This window comes from Nipponia nippon, unplaced genomic scaffold (assembly GCF_047370975.1).
Source record: "Nipponia nippon isolate SJK-2023a ecotype South Korea unplaced genomic scaffold, ASM4737097v1 scaffold_8, whole genome shotgun sequence".
Lineage (NCBI taxonomy): Eukaryota > Metazoa > Chordata > Aves > Pelecaniformes > Threskiornithidae > Nipponia > Nipponia nippon.
This window is the reverse complement of record NW_028262402.1, coordinates 30,720,840-30,731,358: the sequence shown is the minus strand read 5'-3', so window position 1 is coordinate 30,731,358 and position 10,519 is coordinate 30,720,840. Positions and strand designations below refer to the sequence as shown.

At 39.3% G+C, this 10,519-nt stretch overlaps 1 protein-coding gene across 1 annotated transcript; it reads right to left on the bottom strand.

Moving 5' to 3' along the window:
* Nucleotides 1-1,778: 1,778 nt before the first annotated feature.
* Nucleotides 1,779-8,569, bottom strand: LOC148050550 (protein FAM240B-like). The gene is made up of 3 exons (XM_087742411.1): nucleotides 8,492-8,569; nucleotides 3,393-3,537; nucleotides 1,779-2,072 (listed from the first exon to the last, which is right to left on the bottom strand). The coding sequence occupies exons 2-3, from the start codon at nucleotides 3,530-3,532 to the stop codon at nucleotides 1,994-1,996; spliced, it is 219 nt and encodes a 72-aa protein (XP_087598537.1). The 5' UTR covers nucleotides 3,533-3,537; nucleotides 8,492-8,569; the 3' UTR covers nucleotides 1,779-1,993.
* Nucleotides 8,570-10,519: the final 1,950 nt, after the last annotated feature.

Here is a 10,519-nt window from a genome sequence, read left to right as displayed (position 1 = left end):
TCCTGGCTCTCCATGGATTTTCCTCATTCTGACTTACTTTATAAGAAGAGGAGAAGAAGGTTCTCAACTATGTGAGATGCAAAGAAAAACTTATTCCATGGGTACTTTTTTCATTTTTAAAATATTCCAACTCTGATTTCCTCTGTTTTGCACCTTGTGCAGTCACTTACACAATGAATGAGGGGATGCAAAACGTTTCCCTTGGCTCAGTTAAAGCTCTACTTTCATTCAAAATGGTATAAAAATCAATGCTGTTTCATGATGGAGTTCACGTAGAGCTTCAGTAAGCACAAGGAACAGACAGATTATGGGAGAACTGAAATGTGTGAACTGGCATTTTTAAAGAAATCTAATTGTTAGTAAAACCCAATATTAAGTTGTGTGTCTACCTGGTGATTGTTTATTAAAGCACAGCTATATTGTAATTATACTGTTATCCTGCATGTTCCCCGTTGATGTTACTTTAAAAATTGCTTAAGAAAAAGACTCAACTGAAGAACATGAGTTTAGCAGTTTTTTTCAGCTGGCAGGCAAACTCTGCTCTCAAGTTCAGTGACATACCTGCTGATGCCTTGATTTCTGAGTACATGTTCCAAGGTCATCTTTTTTTCATGCTTTCCTGGATTTCTCAGGCTTCCCAAACATTTTTTACATGTTTAAATTCCCATAACAGATTTGGTTTGACCTTGGGACACACAAAAGTGAATTTAAAAGGTGATGGATAAAGAGAGAAAAAATAGCATTTTGAGTTTTTTACTTGCTTTAAAAAGAACAGATATTCTAAATATTTTAGAACCTCAAACCCTTCTGCTGTTCTCACTCCACGGGCAATTCAAATCTTCTTTACTCTGAAACAATACTAATTACCCAAGAAGTAGTGAAACGGTCTTATAAAAAGGGACTAAAAGGTTAAGCAATTGAGGGAAGAGATTTTTAGCATGCTGAAAGCAACGCATTTTGCAGTACATTACCCCAGGCATTCTGGTGACAACAAAGCAGTCACCCTAAAAAGGAAGCAATTTTATTACACCAGCCTATTGAAATGCTTTGATACTGTTGGAGGAAATGCCACATTTCCTAATGAAGCATTAGGAGAGGAACTAGAAACATTTTTTACTAATGGTGAACATGGGAGAGGAAACCCGCCATGTTTCTGAAGGTACTCGTTGTTAAGGATTATATTCTGGGTCTCAGAGGGAAAAAGTGTTAGAGGAAAAAAGTGTGCTTGTTACTCATGATGAGAGACAGCTGTGAAAATGCATCAAGATGCTCTATGAAACAGAAATATCAGTCCAGCTCCAGACAAGCCAGGTTGGATACCAGAAGCAGCCTCAAAACTCCAAGTCACTTTGTCCTTGCTGATATAGTGTCTCAAGTTAGCTAATGTGGGTTAACTAATTAAGAAACTCTTGTTGGTGTCTCACAGAGCCTATTTCTCAGGATACATATTAATAGCTTAACAGACTTTTAATATGGCAGCTAGGATCTGTAACTCCCATGAAGTCTGGCTCCACTAGTGATCTGGGATGTGGTGGCATTGTTTGTGCATATCCCCTCTTCCTTAGCCTGAGTTGGGCTCCGCTGTGTTAAAAAAAAATCTCAACTATTCATTAAACAATTTTGAAAGAAAATAACTTCATTGGATTACAATCAGTCTATACAGAAACCTAAAATATTGAGGAAATACTTTGCTGAGCACTAACGGTGTAACTAAACTCTTTTTCCAGGCATCTACAGCTCAGTGAACCATGATTTATTAGTCTTGAAGACTTCAGAGGACTTCAATCTCTGTTTATCAAATGAAGCGGTGGATGCATAACCTTAAAAGCAGCAATAGACTTTTCACATATGAAACTTCTAACAATCACAGCTAATTAATTATAGCTCATTTAAGCCACAAAGTAAAATTGACTTAAGCTTTTACATCACACCATCATGCTTTCCTATGAAACAATTTTCTTTTTTCCCCAAACATGTAATGAGTGTGGTATCTTCAGCTAGATGGGTCTTCGGGTTGGGTTCTCAACATCTTTATCCGTTTTTCCAGTCTCTCCATCCATTCATTTCTGAGCCTATGGACAGAAACACGGATCAGCTTGTCCCCATATTTTTACAGGGAACAGATTTATACTCTTCATGTTTCCCAACAGTGCTATCCTTTGATGCTTTCTCCCAGATGCCATGCAAATTGTCCTGCCCCTTTGGAGTGCTTTCCTGGATGGCACTTCAGGACTAGCTCTTAAATCCCGATGATGGCTCACCTGAGCTTTGTGGTTCTTCACCTCCAGTGTGCCCTCTGTCAAGAGCCTCTGTGTGCCAGAGTGACTTGTCATCTCCACTGGAGATTGCCTGCTGCCACCTGCTGGGTAGCATCACCCAACATTTCCCAAGTCCCCCTCCTCCTCAGAAATGCATTTTAAAAAGTACTGCATAGAGGCTCTTGAGCACTATTTGGCTTGAAAACACTGTGCATGTTGAAACTTCTGTTAGACCCATAGCAGAGAGCTTTAGGTGATAGGTGGCACTTTACTTTCTTTTTGGTAGTATCTAGGTACAACAGAAAGACTGCCTCAAATAGAAAAGACAGGAATTTCACAGCTGAGGAGCTGGGATGTTGAAAGTAGCTTAGTTACAAATGGATAAAACATGCTAGAGAATAATTCCAGTGTTCCTTCACCCAGGGTTATTAATGCAAGGCCATGCTTGCTTTTATTTTTTCAAGCATCAATACAAAGAGAGGTATGAGAGAGATTTTGGAAAAATACTTTCTTGTTGAATGATCTCAAGGCAAAATAGCCATCTTGCATGTGCCTTCAATTTATGGAGACTTCATATGAAGTAAAACTGTACTGATGTTGCCACAGACCAGTCTTTCTCATTGTGGCTCATTAAGGTTAGTATTGCTGATGGAGGTAAATAAGGATATGGGTGATGGTTGTCTTGGTCAGTTAGTACACTTGGACTGTCTGCTTTATTATGGATTTATCTTATGCAAATTAAGCCATCTTGATTAATTCAAACTATATTCTTGTGAAAACAAGGCCACAGAGAAAGAAGGTGGGTCAGGTATGCATCTGTGCTAGCTCTGCTGTGAACATAAGCCTTGATGTTCAAGACAAGCCTGAAATGCTAGATGTTGTCCTGATAACTTCAGAAAGTTCCGCACTTTGGACCCACTTATGGAACAAGAGTGAATTATTCTCTTATCTTGTGGAGCCATAGCTTAGACACATTAGCATTAGCATGCCAGTCTGGGAAGCTTTATAATTTTCTAAAAATCTGAGAAAAATACCTTCAGCTTTCATTGCATGACTTAAATATAGGTATCACTTTTCTTTAAAAAGGAATTACAATGCAAACTCAAATAACCTTTCCGGATGCAAGCTACCCACTTTGTCAGAGCACTTCTTCGCTGACGTTCTTTTTCAATTTGCAGATACCGAGTTTGTTGTTCAATAGCCTTTTCCCAGAAGTTCCTCAGGTCACTAGTTTCACATCCCCGCACTTCATGACGTATGTATTGGCTATTCATTTTCTCTAAAGGAGAAATTTGAAACAACCATATGACAAATTACTGGTTCCTCATCTGTTTTCATGGCTAAAGCACACTCTTGCTGTTTTGGATTTTCAGAGAGTTAGGCTCATACAGTCTTTTTTCTTGTAGGATCAGGATAACAGTGGGGATGACTCACTATTCAAGCTTTTTCTTCTTAGCTCTGACACTGGAGGATTTGCTGTCTGCAGTGATTTGAATTCTTAGTTGTTCACCTCAAATATCTCTCACTTCCATCTGCCTGTGACATTTAAGCTCACAGTGCAGGACAGTTCTGTTGTATTTTCTAGCTTAATGATTAAGATACCTTTTACTGTACTCATAAATGGAAAGCAAATATAAAAGTTGCCAGATCTAATGGGATTTTGCCTCACTGTTTTCATGTCTATAAAATGACAAAATGACCGTTGTAGATTAGGATTAAAACAATGAAGAAAAAGAGCTCTAGTGATTTGCTGTTAATCATTATAACACTTGCCTTAGCTTTATTTGGGAAGGAAGAAAATTCCTATGTATGAAACTATGTATGTCATTTTATAAGATGCTGACTTCCAAAAGCCACCTTGTTTATTAAATATTTCTCCCTCTTCTGCAATTTTCAAAACAGAGCAAATTCATTGAATATATTTATATATCTGTGCTCATTCTGTACTTCCACCTTCATTTAATGTCATCTTAAAAATAAATTTCAGCATGAGTCTTATCCTAGGAAAAGAATATCTGTCTCAGTATGACTCTTCACGGGCTAACAGCCAGCCCCCTGTATCCCACATTACAGCCAGAAAATCATACCATTACTTTCAAAACTTCATTAAATATGGAATGAGTATATCCATGCTGCCTTCCAAATTGCTGTGTGGTTTTGCATGAATATGCCATTATAATATTTTCCAGAACATTTAATTTTTTTAACCAGTATTTAGGGTTCTCTCATGCGTTGTTTGAATTCATGGCACTTATTTGTAATTTATTTTAATCAGAGCCATAGAGAGCTAGTAAACAAGCCCCTCAGGGCTAACTTGGAAAAGCTTGAAGAAACTGCTGCCATTCCTCTGCCAGGCATCCTAAGAAAATCAAAATTGGGAACTGGTAATCTTTACATAATTTCATTTGGAGGTTTGGCCATTTTGTGAAAACCTGTGAGACACATTATAAAGGCTCTATGAGCAGAGAACAGAAGTGGACCTTCTGAAGAGGTCTCTTTCTTGCTGGGATTTCCTTGTGACTCCCCTGTGGTTCCCTGTAAAACCTCCGTATATCAACTCACAGCCTCCAAATGATAGAAGCACAGTATTTGAGTGTGACTTTTGCAGAAGAAATTTACTGAGCATTTTTTCAGGTTCTGAGCAAATTATAGCTGGATGTACATGTGTTGGCAGCAGCCTGTAATGTGAACTGCAAGTACAGGTGAACACCTCCAGCTGTGCTAGGGGATAACCAATTCCAGGTCAAAAGTTCTCTTAATGCAAGTATGTGTTTTCATAAAATATATGTATTCCATAAATATCCACGTGTATCAATGCCAACCCAAATCTCTCTTCCCAGGTAGCAGTTGCTACCCTTTTTAAATTTTGTCTACCAGGAGTAATCTAGAAATGTATGAAAAAGGTATGGTAACAGCCATCTGGGTCAGAATAATGGACTTTCCACTCCAGGAGTTAATCTCTGAGAATAACAATATTTCTGAAGAGCAGCAAGCAAAATTCCCAGGCATCCCTGAGGCTCCAAAATAAACTGTCAGGAAGTAATGTCTCCTGGTTTCTTTAATCAGAAGTGATCCCAAAGCATAATAATTCATCCTTCTGAGTGATTATGAATTCCTGTTTAATATACTGTGAATGTATCTTTTCTATATTATATATATGAGGGTGAATATCTCTCCTGAATAAGGCGAAGTTGTGGAACTCTTTGCCACGAGGTATAACTGAGCCCAAGTGTATGCTTTCAGAATACACATATCCTTTACTGGTTTTAAATGCTCTTCCTCCTGGTTTGATTGCATATATTCTTGGTACTGGCTTGAATGTATTTTATAGATGTGTTTCTCCAACACCACTCCCCACAGCAAAAAATCCCAAGGAAAAAGTTTTAAATGCAGTAAAAGAGAAGTCCAGAATTAGTTTTCATTGTTATTCACCTTACATCTGGTGCTGGCATCATTTAGAAGAATGTTAGAACCCTGTTGAAACTACAAAGTCTGTATAGTACTACACATTACAGGTTTGGGTGGGTTTTTTTGGGGGAGGGGGAGAATTACTCTTTGTCTATTATTTGTGAATTTTCTTTGTGTGTGCTTGCTTAAGCACACTAAGAGCATTGTCCAAGCCTGTCCTTCTTTCCTAACCTTTTATTTTGTGTTAACCTATGGATACCTTGGTGTTGAATTTTCTTTACTCAGCCCTTAATCTTCCCCTTTATTTTCTTTCCCTCTGGTACTGGAGAACACTCAAATATGTATCAAAGCAACCGAACTTAGAATTTCTGTATCATTATTTTACCGATCCTTGTACATCCTTGATAAACACTAGTGTGTGAACACGCCAGCATTTGTTTCTCTGAACTGTAGAATCATCCTACCCTAAATTACCTTTTATTTCAAACCGTCTATCTGAGTCTGTTCATGTGGTGATTGTAGGAAATGCACAATAACTCTGCTAAAATAACCCACCTGGTTTCCTTTGCCTTTATGGATCATATGCATAGGTGTTTGAACTCACCTCTGTCCTGCCATCCATTTCAAAGCTATTGCCATAAACCTTCAGGGTTGTGTGGGCAATCAGGGATATCAAACTTAGTCTATCAGCATTTCACTTGCCCTAAGATAAAATTTCTGTGCTAAAATCCTTCAAGAGGACAATAACGAGAGCCTCTTTCTGGTAATCATCTTTGATTGCTCTTACCGGGATGTGTGCTCAGTCAGGAGGTCTCTGGGTATAAACTCCAATCAAATTAATTGCACTTTTCCATGCACTGGGAATTTTCTGTGTATGAAAATGACAACCATATTGGTATGTGACTGAACAATACTAGTAGGAGTTACCTGTGTGCATGAGTTACAGGTGTGCCTCTGGCAAATCAATTCTAATATGCAAGTTAAGCAATTTTACCATGCAAGTTAAAATGTTTGCACTCAGGCACTATGCAGCAGTCTCTGTTCAACCATTCTCCTTATTCCTAATTCCCACAGTTCATTATTGCTTTTCTATGAAAAGCTGATGAGTCTGAGCCCATTTTTCTGACTTGGAGAATAGCTATTCTTGAAATGCTTTGAACTGTTAAAAGATTTGGACATTTTCTCATATGATAGCTTTATGACAAAGAAACATATTAAGACAAGGCTTGTGGCAGCTGTGTAGTTTTTGCATCTCATATTGCTACAGTGGCAGTATCAATGCCTTTGAATTCCACGCACTGTAAGTGTTTTCTTCTGTCCTCCTCATCTTTTGGGCCTCAGTTCTCCTTATCTGCTTTCTCTCTTTTCTGGATACCAGACATCTGAACAATAGAATTATCAAACTGGAGGGAACTGATTCTCTGCCTTGCTTTTCTGTATCAGAGGTCTCAGCAGTCCTCTGGCTAAGGGTTAAGATTCTTAGAACCTTTTGAGCAAAACACTTGAGGAATCAACAGTTTCATTTTCCTTCAGGTCATCCATTCAATTGTTACTATCCTAGTTCTGCTCCTGTGCCTGTTTACTTATTTAGTTACTTGCTCTCTTCCACTCTGCGGTTCTCACTGACTCTTCCCGTTCAGCCCACAGCCAAGGGCTTCCATAAGAAGTCCCTTCACTTTTCCCTTCTCTGCCTTTGTGTCTGTTGAGCTTCTCCTCCTGCCTTCTTCACCTCCCATGCCAGCCCTCCAGCCTAACCTGGCTGACTCACACCTCTGCTTTCAAACATCTTTCTGGCTGATTTCCCCAGCTCTGTTGTTCTTTCTGGAAAATCTCTGCTTCTTGCTGGAGCTACATTTCTCCCTGACGGTTCATGCTAATCTCACCAAACTTTCCCTGGAACAGCTTTTCAGCACCCCTCTGCTTCCCACCTTCTCCCACTCCCTGTGCCTGGCCCTCCGTGGTGGCCGCCTGCGTTCCCACACATCCTGCCACCAGCACACACAAACAGGACTGTGGTGGCAGATGCACAGAGGTGAGCATCAAACGAAAAGGCAATCATAAGCATTGTGCAATACAGAATGTCCAGATGCCTTTCCTGAGCTTTCCATAGATTTGCCGAACTTTTATTGGCTTTTAATTTTCAACATCTAAGGCATATTAAAGTGGCTGTAGTTTGCTTGCATGATCAAATATTGTTTCTGATCACTAGATTTTCCCCACTGCCAGATACATTTGAAGCCTGCTCCTATGAACTGCTGAATTCATAAGATCAAGTACATAGCATAAATTAATATTTATTAGTCAAGTATCTTGAACATGTTTTGCTTTGTTGTTTGATTTTTGAGTACAGGAGGACTCGGTGGTCTAGGATCAAAGAAGATAAATCCTGCCCAGGGCTCATGTTCTTCGTTAAATCAGCCAGTTCTGACAAAACATGCAAGAGAAACTGATCCTGATTCAATGAAGGTGTCTACCATTAAATTAAAAAGCCTCTCGACAGCAGATCACTGTTAAAAAACCTTTGTGAGTGGAGTGTGTGTGTAACCTTGGCTACCGTTTAGCCCATCAGTTGAGAATGTACAGCCACAGCTCCTGGTGTTTTATCCAGGGTTGTGGCATGGAAATTGCCTGTAAATATTTTTTCTGTATCAATGCTACTCAGCTTCCTTAGAATGCTGCTAAACTGGGCACTCTTCCCTGGCATTTTCCTCACACTCTCATCTTTCCTAGAATATACTTTTGTGAGAATTAAAGTTAGAGAACAAATGCATTTCTTGTTGACATTATTATGAAAAACTCGCTACAAAAACCAAACTCTTACTTACCTTTGGAGTTGGACTCTTCCTGCAAATAAATCCTCTGTGTGACACAAACAAATGAGGAATATTGCCACTGCAGCCCTGGCTTCTCCAGTGTCACAGGGCAGTAATGAAATGCATCCCTCGGTACGTTTTATTTGAAGTGGGGGTAACATAAATCCTTCATCATATCAAGGCTATTTTGAACAGAACCAGCAGCGAGATAAGATCATTTAATGAACTTTGCAGCCCCCTGCCTGAGACAACCATGAAACACAGGCCCCCTTGAGAGCATGCATCCCTCCCACACGGGCAGATACCTCAGAGAGCATGACTTGGCAAGTGCTGAGAATTTTCTTTAAAATGCATGCTAGTATTATCCATTTTAATATTCCTCCTGTGAAGCTTGAAAAATTCCACACTACTATCTTAGCTGTAATGGAGGCTGAAATGGTGTGACAAATCACACTTGGTTTTGCATTACAGGGTGACTTACAGAAGTATGCAGTACTTTGGAGCTGTTAATCTAAGGATGTGTGCTTGATTATGACCTACCACACAATCTGTTCTCTTCAAGGCAATTGTCATAGGAATTGTCTGTTTGGTTAACATTAGCTGACAAAATGCATTAAACCAGCACTAGTTTTACCATTTGGAGTTGTTATAACTCTATTACAGATGAGCACTTATATCATTACGTTTCATTTTCTGAGGAGAATATTTTATAGGTTTGGTTGATGACAGATGTATGTGCTGATCTCAGTTTTCATTAAATCCATCTACATTGCTAATATACCATATGTGGCTGCTGGCTTAAGTAGTATTTATACCATTGCTGATTATTTTAACCTTCCTTTGTTGTAATTTTTCAGACCCCAAGTAGCAAAAGCAGCAGCCATTAGATGGATGCCTTCTGTAGTTCATATTTACTTATTTTTTCTGCAGTCAGCTCTACAGCAGAAAACCCTGAGCAAAACCTAGCAGCTGCAGTGCCTTTCTCTGTAAAGGCAAATTTCCACTCTTTCCAAATACTGGTCAGTTTGTTTAACTCCCTAAAATCATTAAGATACTAACTTTCTTCAATGTGTTGTCCCACCTCATATCATATGAAACCACAGAAATCTGCTCTTCACTCTATACATATGATAATAACAAAGGTAATGTGGTCTCAGAGCTTTTGATCCTAGATACATCCATGGCATTGAAAAAAAACATATCATAGGTAAAGTTGATTGCTCTGTATTTGGAAAACCAGATCAAACTCTGGCTGGCTTTGGAAATCACAAGCAAATACAATCTGCTGGGTGAATATTAAAATAACACAGTATTATAAAGACAGGTTTGTGCCCAGGCTTGATACAGCAGGATGCTAACCACCACGCAGAGCAGCACAACTGCTTCCTTGCCATTTGACTCAGAGCTTGAGTAACTTCCCCTTCTCCCTAAACACATCTAGCTAAATTTACAATAAACCAGAGGGTTTTTTTTTTTAATGTTATAACATAGGCAATAACTTCCCTAAACATTTGCAAACACCTAATTTCAGGAGGGGACTTCAGTGTTCAGGCTTCATCAGACCAGAACATGTATTTCTGGTCTGATATGCTCTAGCTGCATTGACATTTCTGCATTTGTGCAGATGAGATGCCTTGTGTAAAGAACAGCCAAAATGTGATAGCATTGCACATACTCTGGTCATCTGCAGTAGATGCATCTTGCATGATGCACACTGACTGTATTTACAATAAACAATTCATCTGTGCATTCATGGTAGCCTGTTGCGCAAGTTAAATGGACACCCAGCATGCAGAAATCCTGGACAGAACTAGTACGCTGTTGGGCTACCCATATCTGAAGAGACAGTTAGGTGACAGGTGACTGGGAAGACATAGTTCACCCTCAAAAGCAGGGCAGCTGTCAAGTAAGCTTTTATGCAGTTGAAATTAGGCTGTTTGTGCACCTCAGCCTTTGTTTACTTCATGAGCAAATCTCAGAGCTGCTTACCATAACCTGCTTGTATGACAGCACTCATCTCTAGTTTGCCAAAGCTCTTGT

Excerpts from the sequence above, each read along its gene's own strand:
- LOC148050550 (XM_087742411.1), bottom strand. The coding sequence starts at position 3,532 with ATGAATAGCCAATACATACGTCATGAAGTGCGGGGATGTGAAACTAGT. Across the intron at positions 2,073-3,392 it reads CGAAGAAGTGCTCTGACAAA|GCTCAGAAATGAATGGATGG; the intron begins GTGGGTAGCTTG and ends TTCTGTCCATAG.